At 41.8% G+C, this 21,348-nt stretch overlaps 1 protein-coding gene across 14 annotated transcripts in view; it reads right to left on the reverse strand.

Annotated features, from left to right (window-relative positions):
* The window catches only part of MAGI1 (membrane associated guanylate kinase, WW and PDZ domain containing 1), a 616,029-nt gene that overhangs the window by 23,366 nt on the left and 571,315 nt on the right, over positions 1-21,348 (reverse strand). For 8 of the 14 annotated variants that reach the window (XM_059940140.1, XM_059940139.1, XM_059940138.1 and 5 more), the window contains 5 exons: positions 13,474-13,690; positions 9,537-9,620; positions 6,207-6,298; positions 4,088-4,280; positions 527-820 (listed from right to left, as the gene is read on the reverse strand). In XM_059940140.1, coding sequence (XP_059796123.1) covers positions 527-820; positions 4,088-4,280; positions 6,207-6,298; positions 9,537-9,620; positions 13,474-13,690 — 880 coding nt within the window. The remainder of the gene's footprint in view (positions 1-526; positions 821-4,087; positions 4,281-6,206; positions 6,299-9,536; positions 9,621-13,473; positions 13,691-21,348) is intronic. The other 6 variants (XM_059940148.1, XM_059940145.1, XM_059940144.1 and 3 more) reach the window with 1 other exon arrangement.

Consider the following 21,348-nt stretch of genomic DNA (forward strand, 5'->3'; position numbering starts at 1 on the left):
CACGGCAGTGAGAAGCCCGTGCACCGCAACAAAGAGTAGCCCCCGCTCGCTCCAACTAGAGAAAGTTGCGCGCAGCAACGAAGACCCAACGCAGCCATAAATAAATAAATAAATAAATAAATTTATTAAAAAACAAAAACAAACAAACAAAAAAAAACCACTCAGACCTTCTGAGGCAACTGCTATGATTGATACCCTGCTCAGGACCTTGCAAACAGCTTTCTCTGGCAAGAATTTCTCACACTCTATCCTGTCAAGGGGCTGCTTTGCAAATTTCACCTATGCGTGAAATTGTCTGCCTGTGAACACGCAATCAGGATGGAAGCTGAAGGGTTAAAAACAAAAAATCCCAGCCTTCAGGAGGGGAAAAGCCACCCAATTAACTCCATCCTCAATTAAGGCTTTCATTATCTGAAGCGGAAAGCATGAAAAGCATTTCTGTGAATGAGATTTTGGCTGTCTTTTACTTGCCGTAGAACAGTCTCAGGCATCCCAGGAAACACTGGGGAGAAGTGACCGCACTCACCGAATGTCGTCCCTGCCTCAGGCCTGCTCACCGACGACACGATGACGAAGCCGAAGCCCTCGTTCTCCCCGCGCCGGATCTCCACGTCGTAGGGCTGGACCACGGTGCTCACTACGCCGCTGCCGCCACCGCCGCCGCTGCCAATGCCGCTGGTGCTGCCGCTGCCGGAGCTCACCGTGTTCAGGGAGTTCTGGCTGCCCTGCGGGGTGCGCTTCTCCTCGGTCAGTGAGGCCGGCTGGTTGCTACTGTGATGGGAGGAGGCTGGCGAGGGCACCTCGTTCTCTGTTTTGGAGGCTGTGCAAGAGATGCACCTCTCAGTTACCCGCCTTCGCGAGAAACGTGCTCTGCCTGCCACCCCTTCCTCCTTCCCCCAAGACTCCGCAATGAAATCAAGAGAGTGACAGCTATGACAGCAGCTGGCCTCACAGAACTGAGATACAGGAATTGAAAACAGCTCATAGAAAAACACCAAAGGGGACACCCCAATTCTGTATCATTTACAGCATACTGTATCTCAACATCTGCATACAGACTCAAATTTGCAGCAAGATCGGCCCACTCTGAAATATTTCCCAGTTCACAAATCAAAAAACAACCCCTGGACATTATGATGAGTGAAATGAGTCAGACAAAGAAAGACAAATACTGTATAAGATCACTTATCTGTGGAATCTAAAAAATACAACCAACTAGTGTATATAGCAAAAAAGAAGCAGTCTCACAGATATAGAGAACAAACTAGAGATTACCAGTGGGGAGAAGATGGGGGGTGGAGCAATATAGGGGTAGGGGATTAAGAGGTACAAATTATTAGGTATAAAATAAGCTACAAGGATATATTGCACGACACTGGAATATAGCCAGTATTTTATAATAACTATAAATGGAGTACAACCTTTAAAAATTGTGAATCACTGCATTGTACACCTATAACTTACATAATATTGTACAGCAACTAGACCTCAATGAAACAAACAAACAAAAACGACCCATTGAAGGAAGCATAGGTGTGGCCCACAGCAAGGATGACTACCATTTTTGCCTCAGAGACACGCCCTTCGCTGCACTCAAATTGTCATTACCCTCAAGTCACATTCTGCTCAGATTTGCAAACAGTTTTGCTTTGCTTTTTCCATCACCGGAGACATGGTAAGTTGACAGTACCATTAAGATTTCCCTACTGTGGGATTCCTGACAACACCTGTCAGAGGTATACTTAGCTTCTCTTCCTCGCTTCCAGATGTCAGTGATCTACTCTGATCACACAACTGGATATATTAGCCTCCCTCAGAATTCGTTTTATCAAATTTCAGTTTTATTGCTTTCTCAAGTGACAGGGTAAAGCACTCCTAAATAGCCACAGTAGTAGGCGGGACCGACTTAGTTTTCATGCCGAAAGCAAAATACGTGTTCAGGTTTTCGATAGGACTACTAAATTTATTCCCCAAAGCACCTCCTTTCACAGATTTCATTTTTATTGTTATAAAATATACGGAACCTAAAACTTATTATTTTAACCATTTTAGGTGTATAGTTCAGTGGCATTAAGCACAGAAACACTGTTGTGCAAGCATCCCCACCATTCATCTCCAGAACGCTTTCATTTTCCAGAACTGAAATTCTGTACCCATTAAACACTAACTAATCACTCTCCCCTCCCCAGCCCCTGGTACGGCCGCCATTCTACATTCTGTCTCTGTGACTTGACTACTCTAGGTACCTCATGGAAGTGGAAGCATATAATATTTGTCCTTTTGTGACTGGCTTATTTCACTTAGCCTTATGTCTTTTCAAAGATTTAACATGCCTTTAACCCAGAGCTTAAAAACCCCAATATTTGGGCTTCCCTGGTGGCGCAGTGGTTGAGAGTCTGCCTGCCAGTGCAGGGGACACGGGTTCGAGCCCTGGTCTGGGAGGATCCCACATGCCGCGGAGCAACTGGGCTCGTGAGCCACAACTACTGAGCATGCGCGTCTGGAGCCTGTGCTCCGCAAGAAGAGAGGCCGCGATAGTGAGAGGCCGGCGCACCGCGATGGGGAGTGGCCCCCGCTTGCCGCAACTGGAGAAAGCCCTCGCACAGAAACGAAGACCCAACGCAGCCATAAATAAATAAATAAATAAATAAATAAATTAAAAAAAAAAAAGCAAATGTTTACTGTGTACAATTGGATTACTCCCACAAATTAGTAGCCCTTAAATAGTTTAAAACAAACAAACAAACAAAACCCCAATATTTAAGATCTAAAAAATAAATCTGAAACAAACAAAAATCACATGGCTCTACTATTTTTATTTGGACCAGTGAAGTCAGAAAGTTTTCATCTCATCTCAAAAGCCATTTCTGATTGCTGCTACTGGTTGCATGGGATACTACGTTAAGATCCTGAGGCCATAAATGAGCTCTAGGGACGTAAGTGATTAACACTCTTTTCGTGGCTGCAACAGGTAGGGCTCTCACACTGGAATCTGATATCTTAATTCTTTTGTAATTAATTATACACCATTTAAATGAGCTCTATGAGTTTGTTTTTTTTTTTTTTGGCCGTGCCATGAGGCATGTGGGATCTTAGTTCCCCGACCAGGGATCGAACCCATGTCGCCTGCAATGGAAGCGAGGAGTCTCAACCACTGGACTGCCAGGGAAGTCCCTATGAGTTATTTTGTTTGTTTGTTTTTAAAACAAGATGCCAGTTGATTTTATCTGATAAACAGGTGTTTCACTAGTATTACAGCTATGGAGAATTCCTAATATTTCATGTCATCCTTCTTCAGTAATTCAACTGATACCACATGGAATCTGCCTCTTCTGCATTCTGGGTTCTGTCTTGAATACCTGGAGGCAGGGGCTGCAGGCAAAGATGGTGAATGAATGGGAAGGGTCGACACTTACCCAATACTGCCTCGAAATGGCAGATTCTGATACCGAAGTGAACCACGATGCCCAAGGATGGCAAGAAGGGAAGGCTAAACTCAGCAGACAGTTGGAGGAAGGAGGGAATTTCTGAGGGTTTTACAGATAAGGTTATCTTTGAGTTGGGCCTGGAAGGATGTATATGAATTTGAGTTGCAGGAGGAAGGACTCAAACATGACCTAGAACTGGCCAACTCTACAACTTGCTTATAGAGAAAAATGTAAAAATTAAAATAGTTTAATACATATGACTGTCAACAGCAGAGCAGCTTTTTTATGAGCTTATTTGGCAGCGCAAACCTAATTTTTGCTCTCTTAATTTGAAGCTACAATTCTCCTAACCTCTTTTGTTGAGAATTCTCATCAAGTGAAGAGAATGACTAAGTTCTGTTTAGCAAGGAGATGGAGGGAGGTAACATATCTACTCAACTAGGCTTCTTCTAAAAGCCTTTGCTGAACGTGTACGGATGGCACATTAAAGTGCTTTTGAGTGACAGCAGTTTTGCAGGGTTCCATCTGGAAATTCTGAGCTTAATCACATTTACAAACATTTGCTAAAATACATGCTTGAGGAGGCAGGCACAGGAAAGGGGCCTCTTCTGTGCATAAAGTGACAAGGCACTGTCTAAAGGGATGAATGAAAAACATACCCGCAAACACCACTTTACGCCGTACTGTGAGATTGACGTGGCCTTGCTTGGCGGCTTGTTGCATAAGCTGGACCACAAGCTGGTGTGATTTACCAATGACTGGTGTCCCATCCACACAGATTAATTCATCCCCAGACCTCAGGCGGCCGTCTGTATCAGCAGCACCCAGTGGTACGATGTGACCGATATAAATCTGTTGAGTAATTGGATGATGGATGAAACACTGACCTTTTGGTTTACTATTACAGGCACACCTCGGGGATATTGCAGGTTCGGTTTCAGACCACCGCAATAAAGCTAATGTCACCACAAAACAAGTGACATGAATTTTTTGGTTTCCCAGTGCACATAAAAGTTATGTTTACACTATACTGTAGTCTTAAGTATGCAATAGCATTATGTCTAAAAAAAAGTACATACCTTAATTTAAAAAATACTTTATTGTTAAAAAATGCTAACCATCATCTGACAATGTAGGGCTGCCATCAAACTTCAATTTGTAAAAAAATGTAACATCTGTAAAGCGCAATAAAACGAGGTTTGCCTGTAAAACGACGGCCTTCACAATCTCTGAGAACAATTCAATTCATTCATTCATGTCTGCATCCATGCCACAAACCCTTATTGAGTGCCCACTGGGTACCAGGTGCTGTGCTAGGTGGGTACAATAATTCTTAAATGGAAAAAATAACTTTTTCTTGTTTAGTACCTTGACATTTATCTGTGGTTTGCTGACTCATTGTTTTTTCCCCTTTGCAAAAATAAATCATTTTACTCCCTTCATTGGCAAAACTTTTTCCCCTTTTCTATCCACCTAAGAGGCAGGCCTCTGTTCAGAAAACTCTACTAATTATAATAGTAATACTACTTTGCTTTAAAGGTCAGCATGTGCCTAGCAAAAGGGAATGCACGATAAATGCTGTTAAATGAAAGGATGAATCAAGCAAAGTCTGGCTGGGCATCCCTATTTTCATAGTCTATCGCACCTGCATGCAGAGCAGGTCTTTATATTTAGTGTCTTGCTGTTGTTATATTAACCATTCACTAAACTTTAGCTAAAATATTTGTGCCTTTCTTGCCTTCTCTCTAGATAATGAGGCTACAACGATCTTTACATGGCATTTATCACTTACAAAGAACTTTGACAAAAGAGTGCTTAAGAACATGGACTCTGGAATCACACCCTTTCCAGTCCCTCCCTTTACTAACTCTGTGATGCCAGGCAGGTTCATTAACCTTTCTGTGTCTTTATTTCATGATTTGAAAAATGGGGATAGATTCATAGATTTGATGGATACATGAGAAGAATGGATGTTAGAAGCCTTTAGCATAGCACCTGGCACGTAGTAAGCACTCAAGAAATAACAGTTATTTTTACTGTGATGAGGAAATGAACAATACTTATCTTTAGTTCTCTTTTCCCCTTTCAAAAGAATCCTGTGAAGTTCTCCTCAATTTATTCTAAAGATGAGGCCTGGAGAGGTTAAATGTCTCCTGATCCTTGTTCAGGGTTCTTTCTCTAATTTTGTAAAGAGCGTGGTCCTACTTTCTCTAATCTTTCATAATGCCTTGTCAAGTGCTCTCTGTCCTGGCTACGCGATATACAAAGCCAACTACCTGCTGGCAGATTTAACAGTATTGGCCAGAAGGATCAGGCCACTGTATTCTCAGTTGATGCCTATTCCTATTTTGCTTTTCGGTTCTCTTTTCTCTGATGGGGAGCTCCAGACGCTGGAACTGCCGCTTTCCACAAACACGAACACACGCTTTTTAGAAAAGATCTAGTCCCTTCTTCCTCAAGACAGAAAGAGCTCACAAAATCCAAAGAATAACCCCCAGTGCTTAAGATGAAACAGTCAGGGAATATATATATATATTATTATATATATATACATATAACTGAATCACTTTGCTGTACAGCAGAAATTAATACATTGTAAATCAACTATACTCCAATAAAAATTTTTTTAAAAAGACGAAACAGGGGTGCACCTGGCGGGACTCAAATCTTGGTGATTTGTCACTGCTGCCAATTTGCTTTGAAGTCTTAGAAAACTGCATGGGGCGGTGCAGGCTAGGGTGGGATGGGGGGCAAGGGGCAGGGAGACAAAAGACTCACAGGTTCCCCTGGTTCATTGCCACCCAGAATCCTAAATCCAAATCCAGTCTCTTTTCTCCAGAGGAAGATGTCCTGTTCTTGATAATCTGGAACTGCAGAGAGGGATGAGGAAGACAGAGATTATTTCTCTGATAAAACGAATCAGAGCCCTAAGGCGAACACAGTTAACAGGACCGATGCTGATGGTGTTTGAGCAGATGACAGCGTTCCAACACACACAAGCAAACAAAATAATCTGGACGGATGTAATAACAGAGGACACTGGGCGAAAGTAAGTGGTAGGAATCGTCATTGAGCCTTCAGATTTTTTTCAAAGGACTAATCACTGTTTGATAATTCCTAATCAAGCCTTTATCCCCGATGAAGGCTGTAGTCAGCACTCACCACTCTCCTGGGTATTGTTGCAAGGGGAATTAAATAAATTAAAATCATCAGGCTCTGCACCACAAAGTGGGTGCCCATGTCTGAGGAAGGAGCTCACGCTGTCAGAGTGACCTCTGAAGTAGAGGTTGGCTCCGAGGATTTAGAAGACCTGATGTTACCAACTAGAAGATGAAAGAAAACAGCTTGAGGTAAAAAGTGTTCTCAATTAAAAAAAAGAAAATCACTTCTTTTTCCCTTAAAATAATCAGGACTAGCAATGCCAATAATATGATCTGTTAGATCATTTTGGCCAAAAGAGTTACTCTGAAACATCCTAATATTTCCAAATTTACAAAATTTACTATGATTTCACTACTATTATGAAAAAGTAGTCAGCCTTCTATATCCTTAAGATCACTGGTGAGAACAAAATTGTCCTATATCAATGAACCATATTTCATCACTAAACTAAGTGCTTCATTCCAGTATTTGCCTATAATATTTCACCACTATAAGTATTCATTTATTATCTAACAGCTTGATATTTTACTTTTTTTTTTTTTTTTATATATATATACTCAAGGATATTTATTGGAGCACTTTTTTTTTTTTCTACTTTATTTATTTATTTTATTTTTTTTATTTTTGGCTGTGTTGGGTCTTCGGTTCATGCAAGGGCTTTCTCTAGTTGAGGCAAGTGGGGGCCACTCTTCATCGCGGTGCGGGGACCGCTCTTCATCGCGGTGCGCGGGCCTTTCACTATCGCGGCCCCTCCCGTTGCGGGGCACAGGCTCCAGACGCGCAGGCTCAGTAGTTGTGGCTCACGGGCCCAGCTGCTCCGTGGCATGTGGGATCTTCCCAGACCAGGGCTCGAACCCGTGTCCCCTGCATTAGCAGGCGGATTCTCAACCACTGCGCCACCAGGGAAGCCCGATATTTTACTTTTAAAATTCAGTAATAGTCCAGGGCTTTCAAATGAAAATCTCATTTTTTTTTTTTTAAAGAAAAGTATTTTCCTTAAGAATGTGCTTACCGTACATGAGATTGTCCTATATACCACTCTGTTACTTAACTAAAGTAATAAAAAAAAGGGTTACTTCTATTTAATTCTTACTTAATATTTTAGTGTTTAAGTAGTATGTTTTACAGTCTGTAAAATGACAAATCTTTTATTTAAAGAAAAAAATATATAATTTAGTGGCCATGAATCCTAAAGGAGATTTTCAAATACTGTTCTGCAGAATTTCTGGTTTCTTTAATTCCTTGGCTTTGGGGCTGAAGGAGTGTGTATGTACTGAGAATTTAATTCCCATCTTCTCTGATTCTGTACAATGGAATAGGGAAGAAGAAGGTGGTTGTTTAGACTTCAAGCTGGCGATAGATGTCCCTTTTTCGGGACTCACCCATGAGCTTAAGATGTATGCCGAGAGAGAAGAAACTAAATGAACGGGTAAGTACCAGCCAGAGGAGTCTGAATCGAATATTCGTGCTTGAGCTGTCTTAATGCCATGCTTTCAAGGGAGCTTCTTAGCCAATGATTTTTAATTATAATTGCTAAGGCTAAGCTGTAAGATGCCATGGTACGTGGAGTTAGGCTACATCACAGGACACAATTTGAGAATGGTATTTTCTTCAGCATGCTAAGGTAACAATATTTTCTTTCTGTTTGAGTAGCTGGCTAAAGGGTATTTGCTGTAATAGCCTCATTGAAACAACAAATTAAATCAGGTTGAGTCTCCGTCTTCGGTTCGCTCAAGCAGGAGGATTATTACCAAAACAGACCACGGGTGCGTTCCAGCCAGCACTAGGTTCTTGGCAGAGTCTGCTTGAAATCTGCTGAGCCCTTCTGTGAACAAGGGAAAGACCTCTGCAGAGACCTCCAGCTCAGACCAATTTTTTCTGCAGCATCGTTTAACATAGGAACACCTGCCCATCCTACAGTGTCACCAAATGTAGCAAGTTTCTGCCTTTTATTGCTCATTTAGGAGTAAGCCACCATGGGATGCGCAATTATGGCCAACAGACTTAGGCTTATCATACAGTTTAGTCCATTGGAAAAAAATTTGTTCCTCTGAGAATTAATACACGGATGGCAAATTTATTTAAAAAGCTTCCTACTGAAAACGAAGATGCCCAATGACAGACACCGAGGATGTAGACGATGCCAATGATGAGCCTTTCGGGAAAACACACACAAACACAGATGTGTTACAAAGAACGTCTTCTGGTCCTTGAACTTGGGCATCTTGACAATTATATTCTTCTACGAACCAAATGCTATGGCCCAAATATATAACTTTGGTGATCAATCAGTACTGAAACATATCAGAGAATTATAGAATGATTTTTCTCTTCTTTGTCCTCTGCTGTCCCTTGTTCCCAAAGGCACTAAAGTTTCTAAACTATTCCCCCAAAACATTTTTTGTTCTCTTCTTTATTTCAGGCAGATTTTATTAGAATTAAGTTTTCAGGAGGCAGCAGGGTAGAACCATCTTTCTGATATTACTATCACCGCCCCCCCCCACCCCGCTTTTTTTGAGACTAAATGAAGAAGAACTAAGAAAATCTCATCCAGCTCTCTTCACTTCTAAGCCCTGGTTCAGGGGACAATCAGAGCAGCTCATTTCCTTTGGTAATTCCACCAATGACCCAATAAAGCAGTCAAAAGACTTCCTTTGATAATTAGAAAAAATGGAATCACCATGTTTGCAGAGAACCCTCCTGGCGTCTCTATTACTACAGACACACAACACATTTGCAGACTTGGTTAAAACGTGCCCATCACTTTTAATTTCATCTTGTCTTTGCTCTAGCCTTGCTCAATAAAAACGCCCCAAACACTTCTGTTCATGGCATCCCTCTTTCTTCCCTCCTTTTTCTGAGTTTCTTTCTAGCCCCCTAGACCAATGGGAACATCAAACAGGATGAGTAATAGTGGAGAAATGAAAGTTTTCAGCAGATCCTTACTCTGACATTCTCCAAAATTCGTGGAATTGATTTCTTTGTCTCTTTCACCCTTGCTCAATCCCGATGCAGGCGAAGGTGACATAGCTGGAATAGTAATGTCACAATTTTGCAAAGCTGAATGTATGTGCTTTCTCTTAGTTCATTTTAATTTAGTTTTGATTGATAAGGAACGTGCAGTTAAGCTTTCACAGTAAAGGTCAAGGCTGCTGTGGATTTTAAAAGACTATGGTTCGATTCTTTTTTTTTTCCCATGGTACTTTTCTTGTCAAAAAGCTAGAATTTACAACTGTACTGCTGAGAATTTCACAGAACTACCTTTACCATCTTAGACTCTTCCGATTTCATGATACCCTGAAGTACCCATTCTCTTATGACCTTGTTTGAATCATGTCATGAACTTGAGATTTGTCTAACCCCTTATTTCCTTTTGAAAAAATTTAAGCATACTTTTGTCACTGCCACATTACTGTGTTTATTTAAAATAGTATCAAGTTCCTGGTGGGATTAATTCTTGGGCTAAAACCTGTTCAGATGAATTCTAGGGCAGTTCAACCAAAATAGTCTTTTGTTTAGTGACACAAATCATCAGATCTGGCCAAGAGCTGAACAAATACACAAATAAGAACTGTCATAATAGCTCTTAAAATCTAGACGTACACCCAAGCTCCTTAAACTATGATAAAGGAGCTGTACACCAATTCCAGATCATTAAGCATGTCTCTCTCGAGGGACAGGTGTGTGCTGGTTAAAATGACAGCTTTGTCATTTTTCTTTCCCAACTCTTTTGTGAACGGGCAAAGTTTGAACTGCAAGCTTTAGATTTTGTTTCACAGTAAACACTAGTGGGTACTAGCTGCTCTTCCTGAACACTTATAAATAAGATTGCATCGATGCCATTTTTAAAAGATGTGTACAACTGGCATGTTATCTAGAGAAAATACAAACAGGCAACATGGCTTTTAAAGGACTTCCATGCATGCTTTTTCTTTTTCTTTTTTTTTTTAAAATAAACCTCGGGTTTTCTTGAACTTTACTATTTTTTTAATAGAGCAGGTTCTTATTAGTTATCTATTTTATCCATATTAGTGTATATATGTCAATCCCAATCTCCCAGTTCATCCCACCACCACCACCCATGCATGTTCTTAACTGAACACTTAAGCTCTTCAGAGGGATTTATTAACACATCTGTAATTCAGATTGATTCACTTGCACACTGCTGTTTTGACAGATGGCCATATCAAGAATGCTATATTTTGCACAGTATTCAGACCATGTGAAGGAACTGGATCAGAGACTTTGTTAAGAATCTTCACATTGTCCTTTACAATAAAATGAAATACGAGGAAAATATATTTTCCCAAAAAAAGGGGGATAAATTAAGGGTACAATTAAGATGCTACTGCTGACTTTAATTTTCTTGGTTTTTTTCCTGGAGTACTTTGCGCATTTTAATATGCCTTGGGGAGAGGGGCAGGGAATCACATCTAATGACGCTACGTGCTTTACTTTTTCATTTTTTTCCAAAAGACAAGATAAAAAACAGCCTAAGGGAATGGCAGAAACTGATCTGGGATAAAGCCAAATACTGATTAGAAGACAAGATTGACGTAGATTCATTCATAGGTACTGTGAAAAAAAGAAAATCTGTGACAGATACTGAATAATTACCATGGAGGGAAAAGTCTCATCATTATCCTGATTTAGTGGTGAGGCAGAAACCTATGTGAATATTAACATCGGTTAGGTTGCTACAATCACTCAATTATGGAGCCTCTAATCAGCAAAAAAACCTGATTCTCATTTGTGCTGCTAGATCCTATTCCTTAGATGTTCCAGAAAGTTAAGGCCTAAACTGGCACCATTACAAACATTTCAGTCTGCCTCTCATTCAATGCTTAGAGCAGCTGGCTGTGGCAGAATTACATATTTTTCTTATTTTTTTTCTGGTGAAAACTTTTTAAAAAAATGGATTAAATACCAAATTCTGAAGAAATACTGCTTCCATCAAGGTAAAAATGGCATCTGAGCTAGAGCCTCCTATTCTTTGGGTGCATTAGAATCGTCTGTCAATCCATGAGGCCCGCACCAGCACTTCAGAAACTGATTTATTTTATCGCAAAAAGATTCATACATGGGAAACTCAGTCATAAACGTGTACTCTACTGAGAAAAGCAGGGGCATAGTCAATAAAGCAGTTATCTCCACATCAACTGAAGTTGGGCCATTGATTGGAGGACCTGCATGATTAAAGAGAAATGTGAAGGGAATGTGAAAATATTCCTCTTTGGAAAACATTTCTTCCCTGAAATCATTCCAAATAGTGAGAAGACACACTGAGAATGGACACGAGGTTCATGCTTAGCAACTACTGCTTACAAGGGATGTTCCAAATGGAACTTCATTTCCTCTGGCCCAGAGTGAGGTGTACTCAGGGGTCTTTCTAGTCCAGGGACTAAATAAATCCTTTCTCAAGTTATCGGGCTTTTGCCAGCATAGGGAAGCCTTAGTCAAAACAGCCTACTTAATTCCACGCACTATGGTAGGAAGAAGGCAATGATGTCTCCTCCTTGAAGAGGAAAAGCACAGAGGGAGCCCTGGGTGACTTCTAAAACTTGATCATCACCAAGACTCTGGTCATGCCTCGTGCCTCCTAAGTGCTGACTTGCACCCAGCAGTGTGGGCCACTTTCCCTCTCAGGCAGGGGTGCTGCTCTCACTCCCCTGTTTGGTTTGGGTCACAGATGAGTGGCTCCAGCCAGCAGGTAAAATGCTTCACAGCCAAGTCCAAGGGGGTGGATGGGTGGCTGCAGTGCCCCCCCCTCCACCCCCCATGCCTCGGCCCTCCACGGGGCTTTGCTAAGAGAACCACAGCTATGGCTCCAAATGAAACCTGTGCTGAGGGGGCTGGGGACCAAGAGGAAAGGCAGAATGCTTCTCTTCTCTCTTCCAGTTTTAATCTGACCCTTCAGCAAACCCGGCCTCCTCCCTCATTAATCATTCTCTCCTATCCTATGACAAAAAGGGAAAATGAAGTGCATGTTCTTCGTAGATGCTTCATCCCAACCAATCATACTCATAAGAAAAGGTCAGTAAGAGCAACAGCCAAAACAAACAAACAAACAAAAATGGCCTATTTGTATCCCCTAAGACGAAAGCATTTTAGGAACTTTGATTGGTAACAGTAAGATAAGTGAATACTGTTTAGAGTGAATAGTTTTTGGAAATCATTTCATAATAAAAAGTAAAACATTAAATGTGAAGGGATGACTCGGTTTATAACAGCCCAAAAGGTACTATGTATGACATCACTAGTTCATATTTTTCAAAAAGGTGAAGCTAAAGGAACATACTTAACCACAGTATAAATGATTAAAGCACAAACCACTCGCTACTCTTTTTTTCTTTTTAAAGGGAATGTTTAGAAAGACCGATAACGTTTAAAAAAAATTACCAGTATTCTTAAAAACCGAGACCACTAAGAAAGCATTTAATTTCTTCTCATTACTCCTGCAATCCAAACCAATCGTATTTATGTTCTATTGTACATCAGAGCTGTTTCACAAGACAGGAGCTCAGAGGAGGCCACCATCTCCACGTAGGGAAGAATTAATGAGGCAGCAGCGCTTATCGGCCACTTCTTTTGTTTTTTTTTTTTCCGGCCACTTCTTTTAACGGAGAGGAAAAATAAATCCATTTTACCCAGGCCCTTCATCTGACGACCATCCATGACTACCCCACCTGCCCAAACAGAAGACGTAACGGGGCCTCAGTGAATATCCAGCAGATTCTATCACTGCTCTGAGATGCTGTCACCTCCCACCTGGATTCACCTCTCTCCTGTTCACACACTGACAATCTACTCTCAGTAAGCCTCAAGAGAGAGTTGGAGCCCTGCGGCGGGGTCCAGGGAAGACAGGAGCCAGGGTGCTACTCACGTCGGTTTTCATACATGCTCCTGGACTGGGCCCAGATTTTAAAAGGATCTGGTTTTTTCTGCCCAGAGCTGTCAGTCTGATCTGGAGCCGGGGCCTCGGCGGGTGGGAACTCGGGTAGCACCTGTGTGCCGTGGCTGGGGGAGGCTGTGTGCAGGCTTCGGTGGCTGGCAGCGCTGTGCTGGGAGCTATTCTGGCTGTCTTTTCTTTCCAGTGGTTGCTGAAAGGAAGCGAGGCAGAGGGGCAAGAAGAGATGATTATTGGTTCCCTGAGCGGGTGTTTTCCATCAGCTTGTTTTTGTTCAGCACTTCCGCGCACACATACATAAATTTATCAACAACGTTTTGGCTTCCACCTTCGGCTCATGCTGAATGCAGGTAAATCCCCAGGGGACTGGCAGACAGATAGAGGGGTGGGCCAGACAGAAGGACATCATGGCAAACCAGACTGCTTTCAGGGCTGGAGCAGAAAACAAATCCAGTTTTCATCACAGGTTCTCAGCTAAGTCACTGGGATCATTTATTACGAAATATACTTGTTTTAACATCTTCATTTTTAAACCAAACTTGTGACACAGAATACCATGCGTGGTTTAAATGGAAAGCTAGAATATCCAGAAGAAATACGATCAGGGCTAAAAATGCTCCTTGGAACTCCACATTTTCCCTCTTTTAGTAGTAAAATACCCAACTCCTTGCTAAGGATTTACCATCAGTCCTGCTAGCCTGTAAGAAACATGGATCAGATCTTTAAAAAATCATGCCTAGCATTATGTGTGCACTTGTACTTACAAGTATATAAAAAACTATTATCTGAAGAGCTTTCAAAATTCTTAGTGAATCAATTTTGCAAACATCGCATTACACCTCTTGATCTCCTGATACTACTGTTGGTTGAAAACCAAGATCCAACTTTATATATGGGTTGACCTCCGGGGGTCAGCCTTCTTAGATTTGCAACTTGTCCAAACTCCAAGTAGGAGTCAAAGACAAAGAATTTCATTTAAATTTCAGTAGAATAAGTAGGTTCCTGCTCCTTAAAATCTGCTCAGCAAAAGACCCTTCCCATTTTATGAGATGCTCTTTGTTGGAAGGGCCACTGAATGAATAGCAAAATCTAGTGGGAGGAAAAATACTGCATGGGAAATAAAATAATTTCAGCTCTTATTTTCTCCAATGAAAGATGTGGTAAGCCCAGGTGTTTAGTTCCCCCCATTCAAAAGAAAAATCCTGGAGTCCTGTCTCTCACACAACAGATGCCATGTCACTACACTTAACTGCTTCAGAGCATTGTAAAGGGGCATCTCCGGCCTGTCTTACAGATCCTGTATAGCTTATGATTTTTGAGTAGTCTATAAGATCTTTGACCTAGACATTCCAGTTCCCTAAAGTTCTTTATAGTGTCAAAATCTTGCCCTCAGTCTTGCAATCAGTCCTATCACACTGTTCTTCCTTATTCTCTCCCCCAGGTGGCCTCCGTCTTTCATTTGCATCTCCGAGGAAACTTCCAAGGTCCCGCTTATTTACTTCTCAGGGCCCTCACCTCCTTCCCCTTCCAGTCCTTGCTTTGAAATAAGCACTGAACTAAGGCCAAGGAGGACAAAAACTTCATTTTCCCTTGACTGTCCCAGATCACAGATCTGAAGATAGGTTTTAGCAAGGATTCAAAGTCGAAAATTGGGCATGTATTTCATGAAGGTAAGATAGACCCTTTAAAATTATACTTGATGTGCCTGTGGGAGAAACGTGAGGACCATATTCTAAACTAGCAAAGAGGTCTTGGGAACCACCTATATGAGGGGCTTAATTCACTCAGACTCAAGGGGACAACATACTCTGGGTGCAGAGGTCAGGAAAACACACCGGTGTTTGGACAGGGACAACCATCACCGTTACCCCACATCACCATCGTTCCCTTGTGAGGGTCAAGGGCTGCGCTCAGACTTGGATGGATCTGCCTTCCGAAGACTTGGGACAGAACCTGGTTCTGCCAACTTCCAACAGGGTCCTCCCCGAAGTGAATTCGGCTCTCAGGGCCAGCTATCCCCTTTCTATTCCCTAAGACGGTCAAAACCTGTCTTCTTGCTTCCCCTGGAGACATGCTGAAGATTTTCAGAGTCAGGAAAACATTAACGAAGGATTGTAAACATTAATGGGGATTGTAACGATTGTAACGAATACAATCCCCATTCCCTTTTGCATGAGCGTGGGAATTTGTTTTCCTCTTCACAAAGGTCTTCGTAAGGGTCTCCATTATAAACAAGCATGTGTAGTGTACACACCTCAGCATAAACAGAAAAAAAGATGGGTTCTGGCTGGGTTTCCCCCCTCTTACACTTTCCTGTACTGCCTACTTCTTATTTTTATCATGTACAGAGAATGTTTTTTATAATCAAGATCAAATGTAAAGCTGTTTTCATTTAGAAATGAACCTTGGTAAGGAGAATTAATGGGACTGTTACTTTCTATTTTTTACATTTTGGTAGTGTTCTGTGTCCGCTCTCCTCTTGGAAGGGCAGGAAGAAGATATTTTAAAAGTGAAAGCAAATAATTCAATAGATGAAGGACCTCTGGATTAACTATGAGAGTTTCATCCCTCTCTTCAAATGACTACCCTCTCCTGGTTTTTCAGATGAGTAGCAAATGCTAGATGTGGGGTCGGTCCATTGACACTAAGTTCATTTCATGGTTAGAGTCAGTCTCTGACCCTGGAAGCTCCAGTCTCCTTTGTGTAAAGGTTCCTCTTCACAAAGCCTCACCGGGACCCCGTGAGCCGCACTGCGGGATTACCCGAGGGAAACCTCACTATCTTCTTCTTCTTCCTTTCCTGGGGATACTCGGTAACCTCTTGAAATGTAACCTCTTCCAATCACTGCCTCTTCCTGAACAGGAGAAAAATACCTTTCCAGCAACCCTGTCCCACTGAGAGAGTCTGGACCTTTCTCCAGCAGCGAATGCACATGTGCTTTTACAGACACGCCCACAAATGCATGCACACAGATTTTGTATGTCACCTCAGGGATTTCCAAGACCCTTCGATGGCTGTCCCAGTGTAACAAATCTGACACAGAGGACCTGGAAATCTCAAGTTTAAATTAAGAGACAGCTTTACCATAACCAGAGGGTGCAAATGAAGTTTACCAGAAATGGCTTGGGCCGTTTAAAAACTTTTATCATCTTTTCTCACCTTCCCCATAAAGGATGCATTTAGGTCCAATTTATCACAAAATGATAGATACAGTCTGGACAGAGTCTGCAAAACTGCCTCTCCGTCAAACTGCACCTCTGCATCCCCTTTGAATGCCGTCTAAACTTTGCTCCTAAATTTGGAAAATGAAAGTATAGCAGCATCCTGAGAATATGCTCTAAAAACTAGGCCATCGCTAACCTATCACTAAATGGCATATTCTAACCCACCCTCACGGGCTAAACACATGAGCATCTGGAAGCTTTTTGGATTTTTCCCTGATAAGATTTAACCTCGCTTTATGTTTCCTCTCAAGTTCAATTATGAAAATGACTTAATTTGAAAATGCATTCTGTATTTAGTATCTTGGCACCTAAACTTTTTGAAGCTATGTTCTGTGCGTGTAGAAAAGTTCAAAATATGCCTTTTTATTTTCTGAGAACATGTTAACTAGATATGACATTATCTTTTATTTGGTTAGGGTCCAGAACTGTCCAGGAGAAAAGTCATGTTTATATAGCTCTCAAATTAAAGTCACCTAGTATGCCTTTTCAGCAGTCTGGATTCCCTCCCAGAAGACTTGGGCCATGAGGACAAATTCACTTCTGAACACAGGATCTGACTTGCACCAAATGTGATTGTCTCTCACCTCATTTTTCTAGGTGAGAAACTGGCCCTCAAATAAGCATTAATAAAGATACACTTTCAAGTCTGTTAAAGTAATTCTATGCATGCTAAGAACATGGATGGCGCAATCCATCAATGATAGATACATCAATGATAGAACATCCAGAATAGCCCCTCTTAAGTAATCTGCAATACATTTATTCCCTCATCCAATAAGTACATACTGATCACCTGCTATGAGCCAGATTCTGAAAAATACAATGTGTAAGTAAGAAAGAGATAGTACTTGAGAATTTATACCTACGTTATCTAGGGGTGTGTGTGTGTGTGTGTGTGTGTTTATGTGTGGAGATGGAATATTAATCAAATAATCATGACAGACTGATGACAACACACTGCAGTGTCCTTAAGGTAAGTAGTAAGGAGAAGCCTCTGGAAGAACGTTCCATTAATGGAAGCAGCATGTGCTAAGTCTGCAAAGCAAAAGTGAGCTTGGCCTGTTTGGAGAGCAGAGAGGTAGCTAGTGTGGCACAGCAGGGGGTGGGGTGGCTTGAGAGGAACTTGGAGACCGAATAATGCAAGGGCCTTGTGGGCTACTTTAAGGAGTTTGGGTTTCACTCTTAGTTCTGGGGAGGAGGAATCCATTAGTGAATTTAAAGTAGGGATGTGCCAGGAGCCAACTTATTTCCAGAAAGTTTGGTCTGGCTACCGTCTGGAGAATAGGTTGATGTGGGTGGCTGTAAAAGCAGAGAGCCAGTCAAGAGGCTACTGTGCAGACCAGGTGAGGGAGCCGGGGTGGCTTATACAAGGGGAAAAGCTGTGACAAGGGGGAGGGACAAGTAAAGTCAAAAGATATTTTGGTGCCAGATTTGATAGGCATTGCTGAAAGGCTGCACGGGGGAGAGGAGGAGGAGAAGGGGAAGGGGGGAGGGGGAAGGGGAAGGCGGAGGGGGGAGGAGTTCTCAGAAACACAAATATCCACCTCCAGATCTCCAGCTTGAATAAACACTTGGAAAGGAGGACCACATATTGAGTTGAATATCTCCAACACTAGCTGTTGTCACTATGTGGATATTTTTGAAGCAGAATTTTTACTTCTGAGTATCAAATCAGGGCCAACTAGGAAAAAAGAAACGGTTTCAATTTTGAAAACTCCAAAGAAATCCTTGGCCACATCTGGCTGTGAACCTGTGTCATAAGACCATTTAAAACAAAACTGTACCAACCTTCCTAAAACAAACGATTTCCTTATTACTGACAGGCCAGAGAAATTGGGAAGATGCAATGGACTTTATAAATGGAGATGGGGAAAAAAGTCAGCTCATTAGTATTTTCACAGAATGATTTCAAAATGGAGGTACTTATAAAGTGAGCTGAAAATATTTGCTCGGAAGAGCAAATGAATACAGACAGCATTTAGGAGCTTAAATGATGAAAAGAATTCATGTGGCTTAAAAATGACAAATCAATCCATTTTTAAGGCAAAATTATTTACAGTTCACGTATCTGCCAAGACTGAAGGCCACTGCAGCGATTTACATGCACAACAGGAAAAACTGCAAGTGCTGATGAGGTATCAGGCCAATGTCATTAAAGGTTGCGTGAAAATCAGTCTCAAATACAAGCCAAAGCAGAGGATGGTCCTTCTTTTTGTCTCTTTCTTTTATCATTTATGGGTCTAAGTCAAATGATTTCTTCCAAAAGGCAAGAAAGAGGAGTTAATGGAGAAGAAAAGGAAAGTACTGATCGGATAGGAAAATGAATTTCAGTTCATTCTGAATGTTTTAATGGAGTCTAATACAACAGCAAAGTCTATTTTTTAAGGCTCCAAAGGGCCGAGGGTATGAGCTGCTGTGAGCAACAAGGGGCAAGGAGACTTACTTAAGTAACCCTCGGCCCTCTCCCATCTACCACTCTCAGTGCTTCTCCTTGTAGCTTGGAGCTTTGGTGGGTTGTGCTATGCCCTGGATCTGGGACAAGTGGCATTGGGGTGCTAAGGCCACCAGGAGAGTTTGAGAAAGAGGCAGCGTTCAGGAGGATTCACGCCGGGGTCACTTACTGTGCACATTGTCTAAGATCTCTCCCTCGTATTTCTTAATGACTAGCTGTCAGCTATGTCCTTAGCATCCCTTCCACGGGAGAGGGACAGAGGACCGTGGAACAGAAACCTGTCACTGTTGCTACCTTTCAGCTTGCTGCATTTGCTGAGGACACTTCCTTGCCCATCACTTGGTGTCACCTATATGAAAACTTTAGGTGAGAACTCTTTTTTTTTTTTTTTTAAAGCGTTTATTTATTTGGCTGCATCGGGTCTTAGTTGTGGCATGCAGGCTCTTCATTGCGGCACGCGGGCTTCTCTCTAGTTGTAGCGTGCGGGTTCTTTCTTCTCTAGTTGTGGCACACAGGCTCCAGAGTGCGGAGGCTCTGTAGTTTGGAGCACGCGGGCTCTCTAGTCGAGGCGCGCGAGCTCAGTAGTTGTGGCTCGCGGGCCCAGCCGCCCCGCGGCATGTGGGATCTGAGTTCCCCAACCAGGGATCAAACCTGGGTCCCCTGCACTGGAAGGCGGGTTCTTTACCACTGGGCCACCAGGGAAGTCCCTGTGAGAAGTTTTTTAGGAACTAGGAAAACACTGTCTCCTTACTGAACACATTATGCTTTTTTTTGGATCTGAACATAAAAGCTAAGTAAATAATGTGGTTACCTATGCTGTGTAGGCTGCTGGGGAACTTGGAAGAATTCCATAGCTCTATCACAGTATCTAATTCAATTTTTTTATAGCTTTTTATGGCTTTGGATGACTACTTCACTTAGGTTATTATCATTAAGAGCTGAATGAGTTTTATTATGTGAGTCCTTGTTTTATGTTATATTTCTGCTTCGTTACCTTTTGAAAGTATATGCCCATCATACTTTAGGCCTCATGAGGAGGGTCTGTACAGATCTGCCTATTTATCTCTCCCCAGTTGTATGAGGACATGAGTGTTTTCTGTTTTAGTTCCTGTTATATACTAGCACTGGGTCTGGCATGCAGGAGATACCCAATAAATATCTGTTGATGGAACAAATGCATAAAAAATTTTAGTGATTTGTGACAATGAATCCTTTTTTTGAAAGGAGCAATCAATAAATCATTTATAAGCTCCAAGAAGAAGGGCACCATCTTATTTATTATATCATTTCCAATGGCTCACACCAAACCTGACACTTAGTAGTTTTTCAACACCAACTTGCTGAATGGAAGGATGAATGGATGAGTGGATAAAAGAGAAATGCATGGATAGATGAATGGATATATGATGGATGGACAGATGCATAAATGGACAAATGGACAGGTGAAAGAAGGGAGAAAGGAAGCAAGAGTTGGGAAATGAACTAGTGAAAAAACCTGGGTGAATACAGACCTAAAATTCAGGGTTTGGTGTGCTATTCAGAGTTTTCAATGCTCACACGCAAAATCCTTGTGTGTGATTTCGACCAAGAGTCTCCGTTAAACAAGTTTCCAGTCAGGATGATTAAAGTGGCCCACCAAACCATTTTCCCAGTGAGGCCTAAAACCTGACAGCAAATATGTCTTATTTTTGCCTCTGCCATTTGGCAGAAAAATCCCTGATGCTATGGATGTCCAGGTATTAAATTAGTCAAATTTTATTAAGACATTGCCGTTGTCCCCCTTGAGTACTTAAACCATAAATTTAACATCTACCCTAAATCTAGCAGGTGAAATTGCCGATTGAGAGTAAGTTATAGAGGCTATTCAGGAGGGGAAACGAGATCAAAAAGAGAAGTCCTTCTGTTCTAATAAAAACCCAACTACTTAATTATTGAAAACCTTTATAGGAAAAAAAAAAGGTATGAGGGCAAAGGAAGCTGTCAGTCACATGAGCAAGCCAACAATTGCAGGAGCCTCTAAGAATAAAGGACGGACATGGTCCTGGGTTCAAACAGTATATCTCAGAGCTAATGGTAACTCTCAGCGTATCACAACCCAGGCACAATCAGTGTGCGTTTCATTCCGTGGCCCAACTGGCCCTGCCCGTCATTATAGGAATGACTTTCTGGAACCAC

This window comes from Balaenoptera ricei, chromosome 11, assembly GCF_028023285.1.
Source record: "Balaenoptera ricei isolate mBalRic1 chromosome 11, mBalRic1.hap2, whole genome shotgun sequence".
In the NCBI taxonomy this organism is placed as follows: Eukaryota; Metazoa; Chordata; class Mammalia; order Artiodactyla; family Balaenopteridae; genus Balaenoptera; species Balaenoptera ricei.